General features: G+C 39.3%; 2 protein-coding genes across 6 annotated transcripts in view; one reads left to right on the plus strand and one right to left on the minus strand.

Moving 5' to 3' along the window:
* Nucleotides 1–2,091, minus strand: part of ABITRAM (actin binding transcription modulator) — a 6,427-nt gene extending 4,336 nt beyond the window's left edge. Inside the window, exons 1-3 of the mRNA XM_081280184.1 lie at nt 1,959–2,091; nt 539–590; nt 13–43 (exon numbers count right to left, since the gene is read on the minus strand). Coding sequence (XP_081136310.1) covers nt 13–43; nt 539–590; nt 1,959–2,037 — 162 coding nt within the window. The 5' untranslated portion in view covers nt 2,038–2,091. The remainder of the gene's footprint in view (nt 1–12; nt 44–538; nt 591–1,958) is intronic.
* A 287-nt stretch (nt 2,092–2,378) lies between these two features.
* Nucleotides 2,379–27,665, plus strand: part of ELP1 (elongator acetyltransferase complex subunit 1) — a 61,030-nt gene continuing 35,743 nt past the window's right edge. The window contains exons 1-15 of one of the 5 annotated variants that reach the window (XM_081281989.1): nt 2,379–2,514; nt 5,655–5,859; nt 6,810–6,962; nt 8,569–8,650; nt 9,415–9,495; nt 11,590–11,675; nt 14,383–14,479; nt 14,808–14,898; nt 16,197–16,320; nt 16,972–17,065; nt 21,034–21,264; nt 21,802–21,972; nt 23,541–23,640; nt 26,219–26,401; nt 27,191–27,297. In XM_081281989.1, coding sequence (XP_081138115.1) covers nt 5,710–5,859; nt 6,810–6,962; nt 8,569–8,650; nt 9,415–9,495; nt 11,590–11,675; nt 14,383–14,479; nt 14,808–14,898; nt 16,197–16,320; nt 16,972–17,065; nt 21,034–21,264; nt 21,802–21,972; nt 23,541–23,640; nt 26,219–26,401; nt 27,191–27,297 — 1,750 coding nt within the window. In that variant the 5' untranslated portion in view covers nt 2,379–2,514; nt 5,655–5,709. Of the gene's footprint in view, nt 2,515–2,663; nt 2,900–5,654; nt 5,860–6,809; nt 6,963–8,568; nt 8,651–9,414; nt 9,496–11,589; nt 11,676–14,382; nt 14,480–14,807; nt 14,899–16,196; nt 16,321–16,971; nt 17,066–21,033; nt 21,265–21,801; nt 21,973–23,540; nt 23,641–26,218; nt 26,402–27,190; nt 27,298–27,665 lie in introns of those variants that run through there. The other 4 variants (XM_081281991.1, XM_081281990.1, XM_081281987.1 and 1 more) reach the window with 4 other exon arrangements.

Here is a 27,665-nt window from a genome sequence, read left to right on the forward strand (position 1 = left end):
ACATGCCTCTACTGTGATGGTCTCCATGGTCTGGCAGCGGCTACTTTAGGTAGCAGATAACTGAAGATGTGTTCCATTTGAGTGTTTAGTTAATCAAAATTATATGTTCAATTTCTGCCAACCAAACTCCTATAATAATACCATTTCAACACAGTGGAAGGTAATTTGGTGATGTTCATTTAATAAGCTTTTTTTTTTTTTTTTAGTTATCGGCGGACACAACATCTTTGTTTGTATGTGGTGCTGAGGATCGAACCTGGGCCACATGCATGCCAGGCGAGCGCACTACCGCTGAGCCACATCTCCAGCCCTAATAAGCTTTTTTTTAAAAAAAATTATTTTATTTTTAGTTGTAGTTGCACACAATACCTTTATTTATATGTGGTGCTGAGGATTGAACTCAAAGCCTCACACGTGCTAGGTGAGCACTCTACCACTGAGCCCCAGCCCTAATAAGCTCTTTAATCCAAGACCATACCAGGTTAAATACCAGGAAAAAAGAAAATGTCTGATAATTTATAATTTTTGACTGGCTTACCGGTTAGAGTGCTGTAGTATACAGTGATCTTCACAGGGTTTTCCTTTGACATCTAGAAGAGTAAAAAAGTTTGTTGGTTGCTAAATCAATATTTACTACCATTACATGATACTTTTTTTGTTTCACTGAGATAAATTAATTATGAAGATAATCAATTAAAAAAAAAATAAAGTTTTTTTTTAAAGTATTTAAATGGAACCAGACCCACAAGAATCACTTATTTAATGTTAAGGTGATAAACCCCTGCTTCGTCTAGCTTTTGTCCTCACTTTAAAATGATTATACCCATTATTTCTGTTAAAGAAATACAATTAGTGTCACATTCCTTATCCTACATTGGCCTTTTGTTTGTTTTATTTATTTTTTGGTGGTGATTTCTGAAACTATCCTGATGTTAGCAGAGAAAGTCTCACATTCCAGGAAATCCCTCAATACTGTGTGAACCAGGATGGCTGTTTACCCTAAATTTGACCAATAGAAAAACATGCTATAATATTGAAAGGTTAATAAAATAGGTACTTGTCACTCAGTTTTTCTGTATGCTTAACAAAACACTGTTGAAATCTTGAGAACTGTTTGCTAATCTTGTTCCCAGAATGTGCTGTCCCCAACTGCCAAACTGCAGAATGCACTCCCTCACTCAGTTGCAGGCAAACCACCCACCCTCCCTGCTCTCTCCAAGAAAGGTATATAAGCTCTGCTTAAGCTGTTCTCAGGGCTCTCTCTCTTTGCTCTATTCAAGTGAGCTCTGAGACCCAGCATGCTGGACCCCCAATAAACCCTTTGCTGTTGCATGAGACAGTCTCTTGGTGGTCTCTTCCTACGGCGCTCGCCCGACCTTTACAATATAAATGAGGACACCCATTACTCCTGACCGAAAGGGAGAAAGTAGGGATTAGGTTAGAGTCCCCAGTGATGTTCCTCCCACTGGTGTTTACAGGTTACACAAAGCACTACCACAGGAATGCCTGCTTCTGTATGGCAAAATGGACAATACCAGCGGACAACAAAACTGTAGATTCTGCATGTTTGCATCCCTCTGCCTCTACTGCTAGTTTTAAGGAACTGGCTACTTTCTATAAGATCTATAGAATCTATCTTTCTATAGCCCCTCAAGTTCCCCTGGCACTCAAGGAGTTTAACAGCCTGGAGTACCTGTTTAGCCTGCGCATTGTCTAACAAGCAACCCACTGAGCCTGCAGGGCAGTCGCCAAACCTAGAACAGCGCCCGGCTGTATTTCAGGCTTCCAAGTCTTTGCAAATGTCATTGCCCCGGCCTAGAGGGGAGCATTAACGTCCGGCTCCTTCGGATGCTGGGAGGAAGCGCCAGGACGCGCGCGTGATTTACGATCTGTCGCAGTAGTCCCCGCAGCATCAGGCCGAAGTGGCGCAGCGGAGATTGCCCTCTTCCCGCACTTACCCGCTTTGTACCAGCGAGTGAAGTAACGATCCACGAGCGACGGCACAGCGGGCTCCGAAGTCGCGGGCTCTGTAGCCATGGCGACTCTCCGTGTCGTGGCCCCCGACCTGAGGCTCCTCTCCGCAGGTCTTGGCCAGAGAAGTCCTTCCGGCGCGCGGCTCGCGTGATGCGCACGTGCGCTGCTCCCTAGCCCACGGGCTCCGCCCACTGTCAATTACCGTGCGTGGGTTCCATTGTCAAGTTGGGGATCTAGTAAAACAGAAGGTGCAAGAGGAAGGAAGCCAGCGGAAATGCTCCAACTCCTTCAGAGAAGGCCACGGCTATTGATCCGAGGCGCCGCCCCACCCCCGGCATGGCCACGCCCCTTGCGCCGCGTGACGTCACTCCCGCGCCGCCCTGCTCCTGAGTCTTGGTCGCAGTGTTTGCTGCTCAGCCACGTTATAGCGTGTACACCTGAGGTCGGGTGATCACTGAGAGAGGGTCAGCGTGCGCCGCGAGAGCTCGGTTGCCCGGACGGAGGGCGTGCGCACACTGTGGGCCTCGGAACGCCGCGTAGGTGAGCGTTCGTGCGCGGTATCTGGAGTTGCGGCGTGGGACCGGGCCCTGTCCGCCCCGAGGCTTCCCGGTGCTGTGCACGTCGAGGCCCGCTGCAGACTAGGAGCCGAGTGTGGCGTGGGCTACCTCTTCCTTCGAGCCTTGAATTCTCTTGCAGGCTTCCCCCCCGCGGCCATCTGGGGCGCCTCGGGGCGTCGCAGCCTGGGCGGGACTTCCTGCTGTTCTGCTGCGCTCAACCCAGCCTGCGGATTCTTTGCAGGGAGTAGATAATAACTGCCCAAGGTGAATTGATTGATCAACGGTGGGAGGCAGTGGTTACTGGAGGTTCGGGAATTGTGCTGCGGGTCCTCTTCTCGCGTCTGAGATTTTCTTGTGTGTGTGTGTGTGTGTAAGTGTAAGTAGTGTCTCCTGTGCTTCTCCATCCAGTGTGGTATACTATGTGGCTTACTCCCCCTTTCCCCGCTAAACAGTTATGGCAGTGACTGTAATCTTTATCTTCACATCCTAGCACTTAGAGAGTTTTGATGTCACAAACCCGGATCGTAGCATAAGGTATTTTAGCATGGGGACAGGGCAAAAACGCTAATTCCCAAAATAGGATGAATTGTTTTGTGGAAGAATAACAAGCCCTTCGTTTTTCACATTGCTTTTGATATGCTTGTGATAACAACATGGGCTTAACAATGTGGGTTTCAAGAAATTGAGTCAAGTTCAGTCAGGACTAGGTATTTAGTCTATCTGATCGTCATAGTAGCGATCTACTTAGTACTTGTAGTCATGGGTACAGTGATTAGCCCAGAGATTGGTAGGTGAAGGGCAAAGGAAGAAAATGAAGGAGCTTTCAGAAAATTCGGAGATCCAGGGTTGATCAGTGCTGTGGAGGGATCATTAGCAGTTTGAAGGGCTGGAATAAGTTGAATCTGTGGAGGCATGGGAGTTGGAGGTTGCAGATGTCAAAGAGTACTAACATGCTAAGGTCCTGGGGCATTTGGAGGTTGTGCCTTTCCTAGTCTTAAAAGAACAGGGGTTATGTCTTCCTCTGAAAAGTAAGGGAGCAGGATGGTGGGTGGGAAATTTCAGAAAGTTTGTTTTCAGACTAAAGGGATTAGGGTGGAGGGGATTGTTGAGCTTGCTTTGGCTAGCTGTGAACTCACTGATTTTGAAAACATGGTGATCACAGAACCCTAGTTGTTTGCTGTGTTTGTCAGGGTTCAGTCAGAAAAGTAGAAAACATACAGTATTTCAGGAGCATTGAATGTGAAGAATTAGTTAAATGCTTGCTGAAGGAACCAAAAGTGACATTAGCAGTGCAGTGACAAAAGGTAAGCTGAATGAAGCAGCTAGGTCGGGGGTCAAAACAAGGGACAGTGCTGGAGACATCAGGTCCTAAACCTTGGCACAAAGGCACTGCAAAGCCTCAGACTTGAGGTGTCTAACTCAGTAACTCCAAGGAGATGCCCCTGGTTTGGATTTCAGAGGCCTGGAGGTGGGTGAGGCCTGCCTGAGGGATGCTTCTGCCTCTGGGGCTGGAATTGATGAGGCTGATTCTGGGAGTGCTAGAGATGGGGAGGGGGATAGAAGGCCCCTGAAAGGGTGAGGGCCCATTACTGGGGTGAAAGTGACAGGAACTACAAGATAATAGGAAAAAATCGGTCATTTTCTTTTGCTTTAACTTCCCATTTAAGAGGTGATAGCATGAGTATCAGATAAACCAGTGTGTAAACCCACTAGGACACTCTGCACAGTGGCCTCTGTTGCCTGTCCTTATCTGTTCTCTGTACCTGGCTTACTTCCTTTGCCATGCATTCTCTCTTCTCACATCTGCCTTTCAGTTGTATGCCAGTGGCCATCTTGAAAGATAAAAGATGTGATTTTTATGATTGGAAAAACCCATACCCTATGTAATTATGTTTAAATGAAAAACCTGCATGGTATCATTTGGTTCAAGTAATTTTCAGAAGTTCTTGAATATAACGTCACCAAAATGTAATAAAGCCATTATTTGCTTTGGTTCTCACCATGTATGATCTTGCTTTCTCTTAATCCTCATATATTATATTATTCCTATTACACTTGACATCTGCCTAATACCATAAGGATTGATTCATCTTTATTCTTGCAGTGTCATATGCATGAGATGCCAAATGAGAGAATTCACCTTGGATTAAGGTGACAGGCCAGTGTGACCTGTGTAATTGTCATCCTTAACATGTACAGACTTCAGTCATAACCCTTAAAGGGATTGAAGCATAAATACCCAGCACATTAATATTTTTTCCCTACTTAGATAATGTTGAGTGTTAAAGAAAGTCTGATTTTGCCAAAGTAGATGTCATATTTAGCATGCTTTTTCTCATCTTTTCTGTTGCATTGGTAAAAGCTTGGCCAGGAAAATGAAGTTTCTTTAAGTATTTCCATCTGGCCATCAAATGTTTCAAGATGTTGGTCATCATTTTTAAGCAAATTGTCATTTCACAATATTTTCTTTTCTACTCGAAAGCAGTAAATGCTTTTATTTAAATTTTTATTTTTTGTGTATATAAAGCAGTTTACTAGTAAATGTGTCTTGGTGAATATGAAAGTTGTTTTATTACAGATTCCTTTCAATTGCCAGTATGCATACATAGTTTGTGTGTGTGTGTGTGTGGCTGGGGATTGAACTCAGGTCCTTGTGCTTGCGAGTCAAGCACTCTACCAACTGAGCTATATCTCCAGCCCTCATACATAGATTTTTATATCGTTCTAATCAACGGGATATCTTTTTTTCCTTATAACTTCATAAATCTGTCAGGTTATAAATATATTCTATATGCAAAAATAAAATGTTTTCCCATTTATTTTGTGTTTTTCCACTTTCCTTAGGAGTAAATGATATTTAAATATTTTTTTCAAGAAAAAAACTGAAGTTGAGACTCTTGGCCTTCCTACAGAGTGAGAGCAGAAAATAGGTTTCAGAATCCCCCAGTTTGTAGACCAGAGCTCTGCAGTAAGTTTGCTGCCCCACATCTGCACGGAGATGCATGTTCAGAGAAGTTTTCTCTCTTGCTTGTTCTTTCTACTGTTTCTCTACCCCACCGGAATCATTAGACTTTATGTGAGTGTGATCATTTGCCATTGTTAAGCTGTTCCTTTCTCTTTTAGGAATTAATGCTTCATCAAGGGAAGTTTGTATTTTCCTCTTGAGCATTGCTTCATCATGCGAAATCTAAAGTTGCTTCGGACTCTGGAGTTCAGGGATATTCAAGCACCAGGGAAACCTCAGTGCTTCTCTCTCCGAACTGAGCAAGGAACAGTGCTCATTGGCTCAGAACGTGGACTGATAGAAGTAGATCCAGTCACAAGAGAAGTAAGTTATTGATGGAAAATGCTAGCATTTGACATGATCTTTAATTTGTTTTCTTTCAGACTTTTTTCCCCCAAATAGTCTTATATCTTAATAGAATTTACATCTTCCTTAATAAACATTCCATTTGTTTTTTATAGATAGCATACTAGATATAACTTAAATAGTAACCTCTGCTACTATTTTAAGCTACTTTATATTTTACATGGGCTGCCTCCCTTTTACCCTTTCTACTGTGTGAGAACTATTATAGCAGTGGTTTTCACCTAAGAATGCACAGGAAAATTTGAACTTTTTAATTTTATTTATTTATTATTCTGTGGTGCTGGGGTTGAACCCTGGGCCTCTGCATGCTAAGCACTCATTCTGCCACTGAGCAATACTCCCAGGCCCTGTCTATGGTACTTTTTAAAAATATGTTTGGGCCAGCTAAATCCCAATCTTCAGCGCTGGATTTTACTGTATAACTTTCTGAAGGTTGCGTGAGTTAGTTTTGATATATTCCCTTGTTATATTTTGCTATTTATGTGTTTTGGGAAATTACATGGTATTGCTTTTTCCCCTTATTATAGAAGTCTTAGAAAACCAGAGTTATGGAGCTGGGGATAAAGCCCAGTTCATGCACAAAGGCCCTGAGTTTTATTCCTAATACCAGAAGAGAAAAGCCACAGTATTTGGTTTGGTGTTTTATTAGACACGTTAAAAGAGACCATATTTCTTATTTTTGTTTGTTTTGTGTTTGGCAAGAAGGCCGTATTGCCTGTTTTTCTTGTTAAAGGTGATAGAGTTGTAATATTTCTCAAATGAAAGTTTGGGCTTTAATCTAGAAACAAATTTTTAATAAAACTTTTATGTTATGAAAGAAGCATTAGAAAATATTTTATTTCTGGCACTTATGATTGTTCTCCAGAGTAGACTATGTTAATTTGCTTATGTGTTTGCTTTGGTGAAAGGTGAAAAATGAAATTCCTCTGGTGGCAGAAGGCTTTCTTCCTGAGGATGGAAGTGGCTGCATTGTTGGTATTCAGGACTTGCTGGATCAGGAATCTGTGTGTGTGGCAACAGCCTCTGGAGACGTCATACTCTGCAATCTCGGCACACACCAGGTGAGAAGAGTCCAGTGAGGAGGAAATCACAAGCATCCCCAACTGAGTTACTTGTGTTGAGGTTTTCAATCCATAGTGATAATATTTAAGCCTTTGCAAATTAGAATCTTCCCATTGTGTATTTTTTTGTATAAGAAAAGTCTTTAGCTATATTTCAGGATTTTTAAAAAATTCAGTTTTGTCTGCTGCATCTATTGATCAAAACAATTGGGTCATTCTGAATTAGAACTTAAATACATAAAAACTGACCATTCTTGTATGGTGTATTGTTGAAATTCTGTGGTCAGAATTTCATCCTGGGTTCTAATTTTTATTTCCCAGTTTAGGAAGTCTGAAATATTTTCTATTATAAATTTTGGTGGACTATCTGTAGAGTCCCTGAACTACAAGCACTATAGTGATATACTGTCACTGCAGGCATATTTTAAGACTACCAGCAGAGATAGATTTCAACGAGTTGCTTCTTTCTCTACCATGAAGTCAAATTTCTGAATTTCCATTTTAACCTTTTAACTACAAGGATTCTAATTACAATCACCTCAGCTTTTAAAATCGTTGATTACCTCATTAGTTGTTATCTCTTTAACATTGAGATGAGTTTTAGTATTGCTAATACTAGGGTAATAATACCAGCTTATATATATTAAATATTTGCAATGTGCAATTGCAAAAAAAAAAAAAAAAAAAAAAGCACTTTTTCAAGTGCTTTTCATGTAAAACTTTCTTTGTTCTTACTCTGGCCTTCTGGGGTAGATTGTTGTTTCCTAGTCTTCAGAAGAAGAAATTGAGGCACCGTGAACTTCATAAGGAGGCTACGATCACATAGTGATCAGACTGGAATTTGAACCCTTGCAGTCTAAATATGGCATCTTTATTTTTAATCACTGCATTTAGAACATTATTAATAAGCTTTATGTTTAGTTCATGGTGAAAAGTATCAAAAGCTATCACAGTTTTATATTTCTCATATTTAAAATGTAGGTGTTAACATTCAAAATGGTTTGTATAGTTTTTCCTGATAACTAGCCTCTGTTTATCTCCACTTAATGGGGCCTTTCATGTCCCTTTGTGACTTTTTGATTATCTGTAAGTTGAGTCTGTGTTTTTCATTGCCTTATAAGATCTTTAATTCCCTGTTCCCCATGCTGCCTTTGACCTTCATGCCTCCCTCATTCCTATGTAGATGTGGACCTTAGGCTCTGGGAACTGTTGATTTTTGACTGCCCTTTATGCCTTTGTGTCTCAACACTGTTTTTTTCCTCCTGATCTTTCTCTTCTCCTTTTGTTGTCACTCTGAACTTCACAAAAAACTTTGCTGGACTCTTTTGAGCTGCTTGTCATTCCTTCTGAGACCCACTTTGCTTCCTAGAGACCTAGAGTCATGGTGTTCTCCCCCTCCTGAGACAGCTCTGGGGAAGAGGGATGTCCACTTTAACTCCTGTGCCTAATATCATTCTGGTTGCTGAAGACATGTTTGTTGGATAAATTTTCCTTCATCTAGTGTCCCTACTATGGCCTCAATCAAAACAAAAAACAAGCATACGAAGGTAAATTTATCCAACAAACCTAGTGTTCTAACTTCCCTTTTTAATTTTCCTCTTTGCAGTTGGAATGTGTTGGGAGTGTGGCCAGTGGCATCTCTGTCATGAGCTGGAGTCCTGACCAAGAGTTGGTGCTTCTTGCCACAGGTGAGTTGGTCTTTGGCGCCCAACTGAACAGTGATGCCTGTGTTATAGTGTGGAGTGAATGTTTTTCTGACTTAAGTTTTATCTCTGTATAGTTATAAAAAGGTGTTTAAAATAACATTTTTTGGTCTTTAGGAATAGAAAACAAGTCATGAAGCCTGTGGTGGCTACCGAGTCCACAGTTGCAGTTAAAAATTTCAACATTTATTTTATTTTTATTTTTTAAAAATATTTTTAAATTGTAGTTGGACACAATACATTTATTTTTTTATGTGGTGCTGAGGATCTAACTCAGGGCCTCGCATGTGCTAGGCAAGCGCTCTACCGCTGAGCCACAACCCCAGCCCTCAACATTATTTATTTTAATCTAATCCATGAGTAAGAGTTGGTGTAAATGGAGTCTAAAAACCCCTTTTTGCTCCTGGTTTTTTTCCTTGAATCTCTTTGTTCCAGATGAGCATGGCAAAGCAGTGTCAACTGCTGAGGTAGATAGTGAAGAGATGTCTGGAAGCTGGGAACGTTGAAATCAGTGGCAGGGGTTGTGTGGACTTTTGTATTCAGTTTTACAAACATGAATATCTGTGGATAAGCACCAGGTGACTGATAAGCTTTTTTTTGTTAGTCAAAAACTTTTGTATGCATTCTCTCTGCCTGCTTCTGACTATAACTCCTCCTCCATTTTGGTTTAGCGTACAGTGCCACAGATGCCTGTGTAATGACAATTTGTTACATGAAAACAAAATCATTCTTGTTTGTTCCCCTCTAAGGTCAACAGACCTTGATTATGATGACAAGAGACTTTGAACCAATCATGGAGCAGCAAATCCACCAGGATGATTTTGGTGAAAGTGAGTACAACTTGGGAACATATTGTGACCTAAAGTTCCTCCTCAGTTTTAGTCATTTACTTTTACACTAATAGCCACATCATAAGCCTGAAAAACTGTACAGCTTAGATCTTCAACAAAGTGAAGATCTAAGCCTTGTTCCTTCAGCACATCTCAGATCTTAAAAGGCTGACTGTGGTGCCTCTCCAGGTCTGAGGGTTGGCCTTGTTGATAATCCAGGAGATGGAAATCTGTGCCTAAGGTCACCTAGATAATTGTTGCTCTAACCCTAGGAAAGGCTTAAGCTGAAAGGGTCTGTCTAAAGCTAGAATAAGGAGAGCATTTCTAGAGTACAGTTTTGGGGAGAAAAAAACAAGAGAGGTGGGATACATGTAAGCTGGTATTATTACCCTAGTATTAGCTATACTAAAACTCATTTTGATGTTAAAGATTTGACAACTAATGAGGTAATCAAAGAAGATTTAAATAGAGAAGATTTAAATTTTTGTTTTTACTAGATCTGTATTTACAACTTCATGAACACAATCAAATTGTTTTCTTGCAAAGATCTGGCCAAGCTAATTTAGGCTTTGAGGCTGTGTGACTATTGTAGGAGGGAGGTGAGAGGAGATGCGTATTGAGAAAAAGAAGCTCTGGCCTACTGGAAGGAGCCCAGTTGACAAGAGGTTTTGGGGGAGAAGGCATTTCAACTGTTGCTTAGGTCTAACCTCATTCCTTCTTGCTCCATCAAGTTGAGAAATATTTAGACAACTGCTACTTATTTAGTTATTCAAAAAACAGTATGTTCAGAAACAACTTTTTAGTAGGTAGTATGAATCCAACAGTGTGTTTGATGCTATGGATAATTAAAAAATGGGTAAGGAGTGTTGATATTGTGTGTAGGTGTTAGGATAGCAGAAGGAAGGGAAGAGAATAAAATTCTAACCCCTCTTATCCAGGGGGTGACAAACTTGTTTTATCAAGAGTTAGCATGTTTTTAGCTTTGCAGGCTTTACAATCTGTTGCAACTATTCAACTCTTTTTGTTGCAATGTAAAAGCAGTGGTGGACAAAAATAAAGTGCAGCTGTGTCCCAGTAGTCTGTCTGTGATGCAGTTGTTAGGCTGTAACTTGCAGGTCCCTGCTGTAATCCCATCTCTTGTTGTCTGATCCCGTTGGGAAAGTTCTCTTGCTTTACTCCTTGGTCCTTTACTTCTCTGTGGAAACTTGCAGATAGAAGCCCACGGGTGTGCACTAGGATAAGTACTGATCTTTGCACACGGCACCAGGGTGTGTTTTGATGACTGTAGTGCTGGAACAAGCCCATGCAAAGCAGACAGGAAACGGTCATGTTCACCAATCATTTGCAGAAATTATGAACAGTCCTGCTTCATCAGAATCAGAATCAACAGCAGGAGGGAAGTATTGGGTCCTGCAGCTGGCTGATGCTTTCAGGTCCGTCATCATACTACCTCTTGTAGATGGATTCTGGATCACACTTCTAGAAACAGAAGAGCTGCTTTGTTTCAGCAATTCTGACTTTATATTTTATATAAAAGAAACTATATTTAGAAAGAACCCCACCCTGGATGGCAGACACTTGTGTTCTGATTTTTGGCTTTGCCATAAGGGGATCTCAGTCTTTAAGTCTGTATGAGGAACTGGATTTGAGATCTGTAGTGCCCTTTTCCACCAGAAGGAAGGTTGGATACATTTGTTACTTTAAAGCTGGAATTTAGAATTTTATTCTCAGCTCTTGAGGGTTTTTTTGCTTTGTTTTCCATGGACATATTGTATAAATTCTTCATATTTCATTTTTCTTATGTGTTAAGTGAGGGTGAGGTTGTTGTCTTGTGTCATAAAGGGAACTTAGAGTGTATAAGGTGATAGTTAAATGCTTTCCAAAATAATAGCTTTCAAATTTCTACAAATCACCACTGTATATGAATGGAACACGGGTTTTTTCCAGTATTGATTGCTGGTCAGTTTATTGAGAGGTCTTAGAGGATCCAAGTAATTATCAGAAGCTAACTTTGTGAAGAATGATAAATTGCTTTTATTTTATTTCATTCATCTTATTGGTTGTCTTGCATGTTCTGAACAAATTGTTCTGCAGGCAAGTTTGTCACTGTTGGATGGGGCAAGAAGGAGACACAGTTCCATGGATCAGAAGGCAGGCAAGCAGCCTTTCAGATGCAATTGGTAAGGTTGATCTGATGGTTTAAAGAACCTTGAATGGAATAAATTGAAGTTTTACTGCCCAGCAAAAACTCCCAAATCACCAGTTAGAGGCCAATAAATGGGCTGATCTCTTTGTTGTAGTGAACCTGTAGCTGTTCAGAACCCTCATGGAGTGAGTCTCTTTATAAAGATCCTCCCCCCCCCCCCATGTTGCCAGCTGTTTTGTATGATTTTTTAAGTATAGGAACCTGACAAATAGAAATGAAGCCACCTCGGTAGCCTTTTCTGATGCCTTCCCCATCCTCTCCAGAGAGACTGATATCCCTCACTAACTATTGATCATTCACATGTGTGTATTCATACTTTTCCTCTAGATGTTGATATTTTTTCTTCTTTCTTTCTTTTTTTGTTCTTTTTCTAGGTATTTTTCCTGTTGGATGAAACTCTTTTTTCCTTTTTAATGGAATAGAACATTCTTAAGCTCACACACTGGTGTCTTAATGGCCCCAAACATTGCATTTCAATCTTCTAGTGTAGAGACCATCAGAGAACATATGTGAACATAGTACATGCTGGGGGCACCTGGAGAAGTAGCCTCAGAGCCTGCTATCACATTAGGGTTTTAGAAACTATTTTGTTTTAGAAACTTATACAATATAAACACTTTTAAGAGCATTAATTTTAAAATATTACCACTGAGTAAAATCAATGTGCCAAGAAGGTATACCCTGTGTATCTTATGGCATATTGTCAGGTACCCCCACAGGTAGCATATGTCTTTATTAGACATTGAGTAGCTATGTGACCTTGGCAAGTTTTCAAACATTTCTGATCATTGGTATTATATGTAAAATGGACATAAGGACATCCCTTATGGGTTGTGTTTGGGAAGCAGTAGTGTATGTGAAATGGCACAGGACAGAGTTTAGGCACTGAGATAATAGTTACTGTCCTTATTTTAGTGGTTACATAACTTTTAGAACTTAAAAGCATAAGTGTTATTTCAGAACAGTAGTTGTAAGCAAAGTGTGAATGGTGGATCTACTTTAGCATTCTGAAAACTCTGCTGATCCATTAGAATCAGTGAAGGTTTATTAAAGGTCAGAAACACAACCTGTGTCCTTAGGATAAACATCTACAGTTACCCAAATCAGGACAACTAGTTTTTATGTTACTCTGTTTTTGTTTTTGTTTTTTTTTTTTAGTTGTTATTGTTATTATGTTGCAGAAGGACTAAAATGGGCAGGGATCAGGGGTTGAAAGAACTTAACCAAAGAAATAGTTCTTGCTCATTTGTGTGTTTTTTTCCTCTTAGCAACAAGTAAACATGCTATAATTTTCTAAGATCATATATTTTAGATTTTAAAATAATCTTACTGATATATACCACTACATGAATGAACCTCTTAAATAGGCTAAGTGCAAGAAGCCAATCACGAGACCACATATTGTATAGTTCCACTTATATATAAATGCTAAGAATAGATAAATCTGTAGTCAGAAAGTAGATTAGTGGTTGCCAGGAACCGGGAGTTGTGGGGGCAGGGAAAAAATGACTACAAATGAGCATGCGATTTCTTTTTTGGGGTGATGAAAATATTCAAAATTTAGATTATGGTAATGATTACTCAACTCCTAAAATACATTTAAAGAACTTTGAACCATGTACATTAATAGAGTATTCAGAATAAGGCAGCTTTCCATACTCTGTTAAATTCTGTAGAAAACATTTTACTTTTGGTACCCACGATACCAAGAGTTGCCTAAAAATGCCAAAATTAGGTTTTATTAATGACATAAATTGATTCAGATAATAAGAGGAAAAAACCCAGAATGGATTCTAATATTTGACATACTGTTCAAAAGCTCTAACTTTTGTTCCTGAATTGTTTCTAAAGACTTTCTAGGGACTTAACTTGGTTTGAAAGTTCACAGCCACCTTTCGGAAAACAAAACAAAATACATGGATTTTGCTGGGTGTGGTGGTATGTGCCTGTTGTCCAGCTACTTTGAGAGGCTGAGGTGGGAGGATCACATGTACTCAGAAGTTTGAGGGCAGTCTGGGCAACATAGTGAAACCCCATCTTAAGGGAAAAAAACCAACCAACCATGTACTAGTCAGATACAAGTACTCCTGGGAATGGCTTGGTTTTGTGTTGTATTACTCCAGCCCGCAGTGTGTTCCCTGCCTTGCTCTCCTAGTGCCCAGTACCACTAACTCAGAAGGGCTGCTGTGAGATGCCTGTGGCATTAGAGGCCTTTCTTCCTCCTGTTGCAGAGCATAGAATGTTTTCTTCCTTGTTTGTTGCTGCTTTTACCACCTCTGTGGCTCTTGCCTGCCCACCTTCCTCTCACCTTCTTTACTCTCTGCGCCCTGTTGTAAAGCTCACACCATAATGAAGCCAAACTCTACCCTGTTAAATTTAGACAAACAGCATTTGTTTCCTTGAATAGTCTTCTGATAGGTTCCTTAGTTTATTGCTTTTATTATCTAGATCTATAACTATTAATGCCCAAAGAAGGGTTTTGTTTTGTTTTTGAATTCAGTATTTTCTTGTTGATTTCTGGGTCTAAAAGCTTTCTAGAAAATTTCCTGAGGATTCCCTGAAGCTGTTTTTCTAGATAGCTTCAACTCATATGAAAGGTTTATATCTAATGGCAGAAGGTTGTTTCATTCTAGGCCCTGCAAAAGTCCCTCAGTAATAGTGGTGTTTCTTCCTCTGTTTAGCATGAGTCTGCGCTGCCCTGGGATGACCACAGACCACATGTCACCTGGCGTGGAGATGGGCAGTTTTTTGCTGTGAGTGTTGTTTGCCCAGAAACAGGTATGGAAATAAATTCAATTAAACAAAACATTTTTTTTTAAACTGTATTTAGATTATAGAAATTTGTCTTCCTTTTCCTTTAGTCTTACAGAAGAGATAAAGATATGCTGCTGTAGGTGTTAAATGAATTTAGAGTTAAGAATTAGAAGAGTCCTCTGTGGCCTTCTTGGCCAGCCTCCTACCTGTTAGATACAAAATTTTAATAAGATTAACCTAATTTGCTTTATAAAACCACAACAGCTTAATTTATAAGAAAGTGAAAAGTTGTGACTTGTCAGCGTTGTCTTCATGTTTTAAGTGTGTTTGACTCCACTTCCCTCCCGCACAGGGGCGCGCAAGGTCAGAGTGTGGAACCGAGAGTTTGCTTTGCAGTCAACCAGTGAGCCTGTGGCAGGACTGGGACCAGCTTTGGCCTGGAAGTGAGTGGGAGAAGAAACCTCAGGACTTTTTCTTAGAGAATTTCTTAGAAACATAGGCGTGGTGATGCCACTGAGTGTTGTTGTTTCTGTGACATAGAAGGATATTTACCTTTTGTTCATTTAGCTGTAAACCTCTATCTAGTTTTCTTCTTTTCTTTTCTTCCATTAAGTCCAATTTTCTTTTTGTTTTTGTTTCTATAGTACTGAGGATTGAACCCAGGAGTATTCCACTACTGAGCAAAATCCACAGCCCTCTTTTATTTTTTATTTTGGGACAGGGTCTCGCTAAGGTTCCAAGACTGGCCTCAAACTCGCAATCCTTCTGTCTCAGCTTCTCAAATAGCTGGAATTATAGGCTTGCACCTTGCCTGTCTTTGAATCTGATATGACTGATAGATTCTGGCCTCTTCACAGGTTTCATCACTCCAAAGCCCCATGTATTTTGCCTTCCTACTTCCTAAAAGGTTATGGTTAGGGCCTCTGTGAAGCCATTGTAGAAAACAAAATTGGGCTTAGAAGAGAAGTCCTGCTTGGCTCTGTGGGGCAAATGGAGCTTTTATGAAAACTAGGAAAAGAGCCCCTTCCTTGGTGCAGATTCCTACAGCAAGGGATCTTTTTGCTGAAAAACTTGCAGGCTGGGTCTGGGCTCCTTCCTTCTGTTTACTTCCTCGGACCAGTGCTCTTGTGCACATCACTTCTTGCTTGTCCTATACAGCTGCATGTAAATTGTAGGTAAAAGAAATACTGCATCTCTCAGGACATTCTGTTACTGCAAAACCACTAGATCTTTGAGTTTCAGACATCATGTTTTTTTAGTCAATATTTGAGTGGTGTTGGATAATAGAGCAAGAGAGAAGTGTTGTTGAATTAAAACAAATGTGAATAAGACAAGGGGTGTTTTTGGTTTGTAAGTCTTAAAAAATACCTGCCTAAGCACAGAATATTTACTGACGTCATCATTGAAGGAGAAAATAGATGACAGTTTTTAGGACAGTATACTTGGAGTGGTTTAGAAAATTTACTGGTTATTAAGAATGTCATCTAAGTGCAATTTAAATCTGTAGAGCTTGGAGGCAGATGGAGCCTTTGAGCAAATGAGGAAGAGGTATCCTTTCCCTGGGCAGGTGCAGCCCCACACTGGAGTAACTCACTTGCAAAGAGACAAGAGACACAAGGGATTTAACATATGAGGATTTTTGTTGATTGATTTTTACTGAAAAAATTCTCTTGTCTGAAGTCATCTTGTTTTGAGCCTGCTGGCTGAGCTTGGATATGCTGACACTTGGATTTGGTTTAAGACCCTCAGGTAGTTTGATTGCATCTACACAAGATAAACCCAACCAGCAGGATGTTGTGTTTTTTGAGAAAAATGGACTTCTTCATGGACACTTTACACTTCCTTTCTTCAAAGATGAGGTCAAGGTAGGTGTCAGTTGTTTCCAATTAAATTTAGAGGACTCTCCTCAGCTGTCGAGGAGCTTATATTTGATTGGAGTGTATAAACGGAAGCTCCATCCAGAGTAGATAGGAATAGAAGCAGTGGTTTCTGTGACTGATTTATTTTGTTTTGTTTAAATGAAAGAGAGATTGTTTTTCCAAGGAGACTTTGCAAAAAAGAAGAGTATTTCTGCTCCTATATAAAACACAGAAAGGAAACAGAAATGCTGTTTTTTATTTTTGATAAAACCATAATTTTTCCAGTAATCATTTGTAACATTTAAACTTTAAGCAGTTTGTGTGCTAGTAAAATCCTGTTAAAGCAGAAACACATCAAATGGTAATCTTTAATTATGTAAAGTTTTAAACATTAAGAATATTTTTCATTACATAACCATAATTCCACAATTAACATTTTATCTTTAAGCATAATGCATTTATTTTTAAGTCCTTTATATCTAATGACATCTCACAGATTTGTTTAAGTACTCTGTAGTGTTGGTTGATAATTTACAGCTGGGGATTAGTTCAAGTAGTATGGGATGAGTTGGTGTGTGAGAGCAGGGAATTTAGCTGTTGGAAAGATTTTGAGGTAAATGTGTAGCTAAAGGCCAGTGACCTTTTTTTCCTTACTAGGTAAATGACTTACTCTGGAATGCAGACTCCTCTGTGCTTGCTGTTTGGCTAGAAGACCTTCAGAGAGAAGAACATTCTGCTTTAAAAACCTATGGTAGGACAGTTGGTGTATCTTGGCTTATGTTTCATAAAATGTAGTTGAAAGTAGAGGGTGTGAGTTTTCCTTCATCCCTTCTGTTTGGTCCCTTAGTGGGATCAAAAAAGCTAAAGTAATAAGAGATGGGGGAGAGGTTGGGTTTTAATCCTAGGGATTTCACTGGTGTATCAGTTGGGGTTCTCTAGAGAAACAAACAATAGGAGAGGGGTGGAGTATGGAAAACAGAGAGAGATAGCTGGGTTTATTGTAAGGAATTGTCTCATGCACTAGGAAGGGGATAGTAAGTTTGAAATTTGTAGAGGAGCCTGACAGCCTAAAAACTCAGGCAGGGTTTCTATGTTATCATGTTATGGCAGAATTCCTTTTCTGGGAAACCTCAGTCTTTGCTTTTAAAAAAGGTCTTCAACTCATTGAATGAGCCATCCATATTGTTGTGGGAAATCTGCTTTATTTAAAGTTAACTGCTTGTAAATGTTATTCAGATCTACAAAATAACCTTTTCAGCAACATCTAGACCACTATTCAATCAGGGCACCATAGCCAAGGTGACACATAAATCATCAGGGCTTTCTCAAGTGGCATTGCTGCAGACAGTCAAAACACTAACCAAGCCTGGCTCAGTGTGCACACCTGTAATCCCAGTGACTCTGGAGGCTGAGGCAGGAGGATTGCAAGTTTGAGGCCATCTTGGGCAACTTAGCAAGACTCTGTCTCAAACAGTAAAAATGTCTGGGGATATGGCTCAGTGATAGAGCACCCTTGGGTTCAATCCCTAGTACTGCAAAAACAAACAAACAAACAAACAAACAACAAAACAAGAATGAAACAGTAACCAAAGGAACACTATAGGATTGAAAGGATCTAGATTGGATATAAGTAATGATCTTTTTTAGAATTTTAAAATATGTGTTTTTAAACATTAAATAATATATTAGAAAATAAAGATGAGGAAGAAAATCCTCTAATACTGAGTAATGAGCACTATTAAAATTTTCTTGTTCTCTAGATTTCTTTGCCTGAGTATCTCAGTAGAGCTGTGATTTTATTTTTGTAAAAAGTATAAATATCATGCATGCCATTTTATGACTAGTTTGGATAATGTATCTCAAGCTTGTTTCCATTTCTGGTGTAGATCTGCATGGTTTTAAATTGATGTATAGTATTTTGTGCCAGTTATTAAATTGCTTGTTGTTAGACGTTTAGTTTAATTTCTCATTATTGTGAACAGCAAGATATTGAAATGTTTTTATTAATCTTTTTGCCTAAGTATTTTTAAGCTTTTTAGTAAGTAGAACTTTTTAATTATTTTTTTATTTATATATGATAGCGGAATGCATTACAATTCTTATTACACATATAGAGCACAATTTTCCATATCTTTGGTTGTATACAAAGTATATTCATACCAAAGTATATTCATGTCTTTATTCATGTACTTTGGATAATAATGTCCATCACATTCCACTAGCATTTCTAACCCTATACTTCCTTCCTTCCCCTCCCACCCGTCTGCCCTATCTAGAGTTTGTCTGTTCTTCCCACGCTCCCCTTCCCTACCCCACTATGAATCAGCCTCCTTATTTCAGAGAAAACATTTGGCATTTGGCTTTTTGGGATTGGCTAACTTCACTTAGCAGTATCTTTTCTAACTCCATCCGTTTACCTGCAAATGCCATGATTTTATTCTCTTTTATTGCTGAGTAATATTCCATTGTGTATATATGCCACATTTTTTTAATCCATTCATCTACTGAAGGGCATCTAGGTTGGCTCCACAGTTTAGCTATTGTGAATTGTGCTGCTATAAACATTGATGTGGCTGTGTCCCCTGTAGCATGCTGTTTTTAAGTCCTTTGGGTATATATAGATCAAGGAGAGGGATAGCTGGGGTCAAATGGTGGTTCCATTCCCAGATTTCCAAGGAATCTCCATACTGCTTTCCAGATTGGTTGCACCAATTTGCAGTCTCATCAGCAATGTATGAGTGTGCCTTTCCCCCACATCCTCACCAACACTTACTGTTGTTTGTCTTCATAATAGCTGCCATTCTGACTAGAGTGAGATGCAATCTTAGAGTAGTTTTGCATTTCTCTAATTGTTAGCAATGATGAACATTTTTCCATATATATATGTTGATTGATTGTATATCATATTCTTAGAAATGTCTGTACAGGTCCTTTGCCCATTTATCGATTGGGTTATTTATTTTTTTTGGTGCTCAGCTCTTTTGAGTTCTTTATATACCTTAGAGATTAGTGCTCTATCTAATGTGTGTGGGGTAAAGATTTGCTCCCAAGATGTAGGCTCTCTGTTCGCCTCACAGATTGTTTCTTTTGCTGAGAAGAAACTTTTTAGTTTGATTCCATCCCATTTATTGATTTTTGATTTTAATTCTTACACCAAAGGAGTCTTATTAAGGAAGTTGGGGCCTAATCCCACATGATAGAGATTAGGGCCTACTTTTTCTTCTATTAGATGCAGGGTCTCTGGTTTTATTCCTAGGTTCTTCATCCATTTTGAGTTGAGTTTTGTGCATGGTGAGAGAGAGGGGTTTAATTTCACTTTGTTGCATATGGATTTCCAGTTTTCCCAGCACCATTTGTTGAAGAGGTTGTCTTTTCTCCAATGCATGTTTTTGGTGCCTTTGTCTAATATAAGATAATTGTAAGTAGAACTTTTTAAACTGAAATGTCATTAGGAAATTCATTTATTTATTCAATAATTCACTTATCATTCAACAAGTAGTCTCAATCTTGATTGCACATTTTGAAAAAAAAAAATGACATCCAGTTGTCATTTCAGAATTGGATTTGGTGCACTGGGATAGGGACTCTATCTCAGTAATTAATTAATGAATTCTTTCCTTTTGGCACTGTAAAAGGCCTTGAAAAATGAAAAATAAAGACAAACTTTCAAGTGATTTTTAACACAGTCACTACAGTTAAGAACCACTGATTAACCAGGTTAGCAGTGAACAGCATTATGTTGTGCTCAGGATAAAAATGTTGCATGGGAAAAGCTACATTTGTAATCATGGAGCATGAACCTGTGATCTGATTTGCTAACTCATGGCTCTGTGGAGGTCTTGTAGTGGCATGATTAGAGAGCTGGGTTCTATATGCTGATATCACCAAGTTAAGAATTAGTGAGCAGGCAGGTTAAGAAAATACATTTCTTAATCTAATGAAGATTTTAATTTGTATGCTTCATCTTTTAGTAAAGGTGTCAGTTTGGGCATGATCTTGTACTTTTAATACCTGTTAGAAAGTGATAATTGCGAGCATGCTCGTCTTCTTTGGGCAGCTAAATCATTGTTAAAAACATTCTGGGACACAATTGCAGCAAACACTGATAAGAAAATAATCATCTAAAGACTAATTCAACACAGTGATGCTAGTCCAGACCTTAGGTTGGATATTTTAGTTAGTATTGTTATATGCCACATAATGGGCATTTCCATCAAGGATGGGCCACATATTCAGCAGTGGTCCCATGAGAGTGTATCACTCAGGGACGCTGTAACCATCTTATTTTTTAACTGTACTTTCTGATGCTGTGCATCAGTGACATTTCCTTATGGTGCATCTCTCAGAATATATCCCTATTGTTAAGTGACGCATGACTGTACTTTTATGATTGCCAGATTATCTTTTTCCCAACTCTTCATGGAGAACACTTACTAAAACACTGCCTTGTTCTAGTAGCCTTCTTTCCTGATCTTGGAGTTTGAAGATAGAGGTGTATTAAAATAGAATGTGTACTTCTTATCTTTTTTTTTTTTTTGTACTTCTGATTTTATTGATGCTTGACAATTTCTCCATCAATAACTATCTTTTAACAATTATTAAAGTATTATTTTAATGAAGAGACTGAGCAGGGAGGATTATTTAAAGAAGAAAAAAAAAATCAGACTTACATGAGTCTGGTTCCCTGTCTAAAAGCCTTCCTTTCGTTTTCCTTTGCAGTTCAGCTCTGGACCGTTGGAAACTATCACTGGTATCTCAAACAGAGTCTGCCCTTCAGCACCAGTGGGAAGAGTAAGATCGTGTCTCTTATGTGGGACCCAGTGACTCCATACCGGCTGCATGTTCTCTGTCAGGGCTGGCATTACGTCTGCTATGACTGGCACTGGACCACTGACCGGAGCTCAGGAGATAATTCAAGTGACCTGGCAAATGTGGCTGTCATTGATGGAAGTAAGCTGTTGGGAAGTGTGGCCATGAGTCTGCAGGGGATCCCAGGCCCTGCAGATGTGGTGGCTTGACCAGAATTGTAGAGAAGTCTTTGTTTGGGTTGTCTGCTTTTTGTTTACTCATTTGTCTTTTTGAATGCCATTTGGTGGGGTATGTGCTCTCTTGAGAACTGTAGTTCCCCTCTCCCAACCCCTTCCCTCTTGTTCTGTATACCTGGCTTTCATAAGAGGTTTAAAGCCAAAACTCTGATATCTCAGCCTTTTTGCCTTAGTTTCTGATATCTGAAACTTCCAGGTTCAGAGATGGACTGTTGTAGGCCTGGAGGTGATAATAACCAGATACAGACAGAGCTTGTGACACTTACCCCCACCCCCATGATGTTTTTAAACTTATTCATGAAAGAAACACCAAAAGTTGTTTTCAAGAATTGCTGTATTTTTTCTGCCACCATTATTTCTTAGAGGTATAGTTATGTTCAGATGCTTTGTTTTCAGAATGACTATCTCACGTCTAATCTTTTTCTTTGTTTTTTATGTGTAGACAGGGTATTGGTGACAGTCTTCCGGCAGACTGTAATTCCACCTCCCATGTGCACCTACCGACTGCTGCTTCCTCACCCAGCGAATCAAGTCATGTTCTTTGCACACCCTACAAAGAGTAATGAACTTGCTGTTCTAGATGCCAGTAACCAGATTTCTGTTTATAAATGTGGTATGTTAAAAGACTGTTCCCAGAATATTCTGAATCAAGTGCCCCCTACATCTGCACGAAATTCTAATTAGATGTTGTTTCAGAAAATTTTGAAGTTATTTCATCATTATTATGAAATTTAATTGGCTTGTGTTTTGTTATTTTTTCTAAATTCTACTTTAGCTTATGAGAGCATTTCCTTTGCCTTACTGACTTGAAGAGTCAGTTAAGAATAACCTCCAACTCTGGGAATAACATAGTGTCTTATTACATCTTTAACATGCTTTAGTGTTTTTGGTGACTGTGCATACATCTCCTAGGAACTGTGTCACAGATGGTGCTAGTGCCAGAGGGTTTGCAATTACTTGAGCAAGAACGGGCAGGGACCTCAGTGCACGTGTTCCAGCTTCTACTCCAGTTGTCTTTCCACAGTTCTGCTGCGTCAGTTCCTTGTTTTCCTGACGTATTGGAAAACCTGAAATTTTGTTTTTATCTGTGAGTTCTGTGGTAGTGTCAGAGTAAATGGGCATACAGTAGTGGTAGCCTTGTTTGCAGTGTCTTCTAGATTATCAGCTACAAAAAGCCTAGATAGCTGCTGAAGAGAATAATAAAAACTGACTAATTCATTCTGGAGTTTCCTACCTTCAGTTCAGCTTTCCTGTTAAATCAACAGCTTGCTGTTTATATAAATCCTATTTGAATGTATCAGTTTCTCTGATTTTAGTTTTACTCTGTAAAATGCTATTATGGTTCCTCTTTAGTGCTTTAAATATCTTTTATAAAATAATATAAGTGTGTTCATTATCAAGGCCATATGATCTGTTGGGTGGCAAGTGCTATGGAGAAAAATTAAGCAAGATGTGGTATAGGGAGGGCTTGAGTTAGGGGTCTATTGGGGGAAGGGAGCTTTTGTTTTTAGGGTGAGCAGGGAAGTCCTCTCTGTGAAGGTGACATGGTAAGAATCAGAGTGGGAACCATGCAAACCTGTGGAGAGAGAGCATCCCAGGCCAAGTGAGAGCAACTGTGATGACTCCTGCTGTGTGGGAACTAGCCAGGAGGTCCAAGGGACTACAGCAGAGCCAAGGAGGCATAGAATGATGGCAGCAGCTCTCGCAGATCCTTGAAGGCTTTTGCTCTGAGTTGTAGGGGTTGGAACAGAGGATGCAATGTCCTGACTGGGTTTTTTAAGGATTGTATTGGCTGCCGTGTGGTGAATAAACTGGGTCAAGAATGGAAAAATCGTGGGGATTGTGGCTCAGTGGTAGAGTGCTCGCCTAGCATATGTGAGGCACTAAGGTCCATCAATAGCTAATAAAAACATTAAAAAAAAAAAAAGAATGAAAAAATCCCTACCTGGTCTTGCTGAGATGTGGCCTTCATTGGTGAAGATCATGTCTGACATGGTATTATGGGACAGCAGGTTTTGGGTAAGCCTGAAGGAGTTTAAGAAAAAGAGGTTGGAATGTAATTATTTTCTAGTTTAATTTATTTGCCTTGTAGAACTCAATAACTATGGGAACCTATTCCAGTACTATTAGGAGAAATATTTATAGTTTACAAATGATAATGTTTGTAATTTTGTTTCCTAGGTGATAGTCCAAGTGTGGACCCCACAGTGAAACTAGGAGCTGTGGGTGGAAATGGATTTAAAGTTGCCCTTAGAACACCTCATCTGGAAAAGAGATACATGTAGGTTCTTAATTATCTTGGGCCTCTGGGGAACAGAATCAGGTGGCATTTTGTCTTAAATGTAGCCTAGTATTATTTACTGCCGGTTGCTCATTGGAACAAGAGTAGATGGAATAGCCAGCCTCTGGTTTTTCAGGCCAGTTGGAGGGGGGATCGTCACTTTATTTATTTGAGTGCATTACGTTTCAATGGATGGCAAGCAATGGGAATCATAAGCTGGCCCAGAGCTCACTCCTTACAACAGCCCTTGGTTTTCCAGGGAAAAATCACATAGGAAAGATGAAGGTGAAGATAATAAGGCACATTTACATTTTCCTGTTGACAGATGGATGACCCAGTGCAGTTCTCTCTTTGCCTCATCCCAGACTCCTGAACTTCTGGGTATTGTATTTTGAGGCTCTCAGGGTTAAATCAGAATGTATTTTCCTACTGAAACAGTATTAAAAACAACTGGGCATGATTGAGTACCTTACGTCCAGTATAGGATTTACAAAATGACCCAAAAGCCAAATGATAATATCACTTCTATGAGAAAACCTTTTTTGAAAAACATTTTGTATGGTGAGTACTTACAGATAAGAAGACGAAGTTAGAGGATAGGTAATTGTCCAAGGTCATAGATCTGATAGAGAATCCAGGATTTAATTTTGTTCTATTTGATAAGTCCAGTGTTCTTCATTACTGACCTAGTCTGTCTCTTGGTAGTATCTGTTACTAAATTAACCAAAAATTTAGCATAGTAAATAATAGAATGTAATAAATAACAGGTTTTATAAACATCCATTGTACTTAATAGGTATAAGTAATTTTTTTTCCTGGTTGTACACAAAGTATATGCACACCATTCTTCATACACGTACTTCATACATGTACCATTCTTCATACATGTACTTAGGGTAATGATGTCCATCTCATTCCACTGTGTTTCCTAACCCCATACCCCCTCCCTTCCCCTCCCATCCCTTTGCCCTATATAGAGTTTGTCTAATCCTCCCTTGCTCCCTCTCCCAACCCCACTATGAATCAGCCTCCTTATATTGGAGAAAATATTTGGCATTTGGTATTTTTGGATCTGCTAACTTCACTTAGCATTATATTCTCCAACTTCATCCATTTACCTGCAAATGCCATGATTTTATTCAGCTATCCCACTCCTCAGTATACGCAAAGGACCTAAAAACAGCAGGGACACAGCCATTTGCAGCACTGTTCACAATAGCTAAACTGTGGAATCAACCTAGATGCCCTTTAGTAGATGAATGGACAAAAAAAAATGCAGCATATATACATAATGGAATATTACTCAGCAATAAAAGAGAATAAAATCATGGCATTTGCAAGTAAATGCTTAGTCATTTTTAAAGAACATTTACATACTTATTTTACTTTATAGTGTGTTTTCATTATTGTAACAGAAACCTGAGCTAATTCAACTTGAAAAAGGAAAGATTTATTTTGGCTCACAGTTTTGTAGGTTTCAATCCATGACCAATTGGCTTTCTTGCTTTGAGTTTATGGCAGCTGATAATATCATGACAATAGAGTGTGGTAGAAGAGGCCTGATCACTTAATGGCTGGGTATAAAAAAAAGAAGAGACCAGGGTCCAAGAGTTCTGAGAGCATGTCCTCAATGACCGAAGATCTCCCACTAGGTCCCACGTCTTAAATGTTCCACCACTTCCCAAGTGTCACTCGCTGGGAAGTAGGCCTTTAACACATGGGCCTTTGAAGATCATTCCAGATCCCAGTGTTAGCACAGAGACCTGAAACTACCTGAGGATAGAGATGTAAGGAAAATTAGAAAGGGTGAGACAGTTGAGAAAACAGTTTTATTTAAAAAAATAATAATAATTAGGATGATAACAGCCAAGTCATTCAGAAAAGGGTTCATGAAGAACATGAATTCGTATCTCGATCCTGGAGGAATGGTTTGCTTTGGGGTTGGCAAAGGACTGGGAGAGTGTCAGTGAGAATCAGAGAGTGATCTTGTATAGAGAGAACGCTTAAGCTGAATGCAGTGGAGAGACAGAGTCCAGGAAGAGCTGGTTGAACAGGAAGATCACCATAGCGACCAGCCTCTTAAGTGAGAGCTGAGAGTTGCCACGACCTAAACAGCTGGATGTAGCTTTTATGGATTCCTATGAGAAGTGGCAAAGACAGAGTCCTGGTCAGCTATATAGGTATGAGAGGCAGGGAAACCATCTCCCAAGCTAATAAGTCATTTTGACATGAGATGCTTAGAAAAATACTATTCGGTGGAGACCCAAGTATCATCTGCTGGTGTCTTTGAATGCTGGGAAGCGGGACAGCCCTGGGACTCATTAGTATAACACTGGGACAGTTAATATTCTTATACAGCCAGTTTCCTGAAGTGTTCTCTTCGAATCTAATATAGAATAAATGCAAACCCAGATTCTTAAGCCAGACATACATTATTTTTGGATTTTCTGTTTGGTATTAGCTCAGATTTTGTTCCTCCAAATAATTAGGACTTGCCTATATATGAGATGGTTCATTCAGGAAAGATTTTAAAGTTAGTTTTATTCATGTCTTGGATATTCTTCAATGTTTGAACCAGAATTCAGTTTGAGAATAGTGAAGACCAAGAAGTAAACCCACTGAAGTTCAGCCTTCTCACCTGGATTGAAGAAGACATTTTCCTGGCCATAAGTCATAGTCAGTCCAGCTCACAATCTGTCATTCACCATTTGACTATGGTCCCTTCTGAGATGGATGAGGAGCAAGGACAGCTCAATGTCAGGTATTGCAGTACTTCCTGTGTTTCATACATTAAATAAGCAAATGCAGTTATGCTTTTGTCTTTTATGAGGGTACATCTCTTTTTAACTTCTAGTGAGCAAGGCTGAGAAGCAAAAGCTTTCTTGTTAGATTTAGTGAGAGGGTTAAGTCTGGGCTTAGGGTATAAGCTTAGTGGTAGCATTCTTGTCTAGCATATGTGAGTTTCTGAGCTTAATCCCCAGCACTAAATAAATAAATAAACAGGAATAAGTCAAGTTTTGAGTCATGTCAAAAAAAACAGATTAATAAATATATCAGAAACATGGGCTGGGGTTAGCTCAGTGGTAGAGCACTTGCCTCGCATGCATGAGGCCCTGGGTCCGATCCTCACACCACATAAAAATAAATAAATAAAAATAAAGATATTGTGTCCATCTACAACTGAAAAAATGTTTTAAAATATATCAGAAGCAGTGAAAAGTAGGACAACTACCAATAAATAAGGAAGTGGTAACTTTATAATGTAGACAATTAGGTGATTGGTTTTATGGAAAATAGAGCTAAGTAACAAGTAACTGCTTTATCTAGGTTTAGACTTAGAATAGTTTATTTCCCATCTCTCTGTTTCCATAAATGTATGTGTGTATGTGTATGTTGTATTGAATCAGTGCAGCATCAAAGGGCTTATTTAAATATGCAATGCTTATTTCTCTTTCTGATTTGCAAAATCAGTACGATGTCAGTACTTTTGAGAATAATGGCTGTTTATCCCTCTCAACTCCCCCCCCCCTTTTTTTTTAACCTTCTTCAGTTCTTCTGTGACAGTGGATGGGATCATAATCAGTATGTGTTGCAGTCCCAAGACTAAATCAGTAGCAGTGCAGCTGGTTGATGGCCAGATACTGAAGTACCTTTGGGGTGAGTATCAAAGTTTTAGGAAAGTATGTTTATGACTTATGTAAATTTTCAGTTTCTGAGAACATGTACTTGGGAGTAGCTTGTCAGTATAATGTTGTTAGGGTTTCTTTTTTTCCCCTTGCATTATTGTGGATTGAACCCAGAGCTTCACACATACTAGGCAAATGCTCTACCTCTGAGCATCATCCCTCAACTCAATTGTTAGAGGTCTTTTAACTACCCTGGAAAATTTTTAAGCTGCAGACCAGAAGTGGCAGGTGTATTCTATTACTGTTTTCTCTTGTAATGAACATAATATCCTAATGATGTCCCAAATACAACATGTTTGGTGGTGGTATTTTTTTTTTTTATTGTTGTTGTTGTTTTAA

This window comes from Spermophilus citellus (genome assembly GCF_964194105.1).
Source record: "Spermophilus citellus genome assembly, chromosome: 2".
NCBI lineage: Eukaryota > Metazoa > Chordata > Mammalia > Rodentia > Sciuridae > Spermophilus > Spermophilus citellus.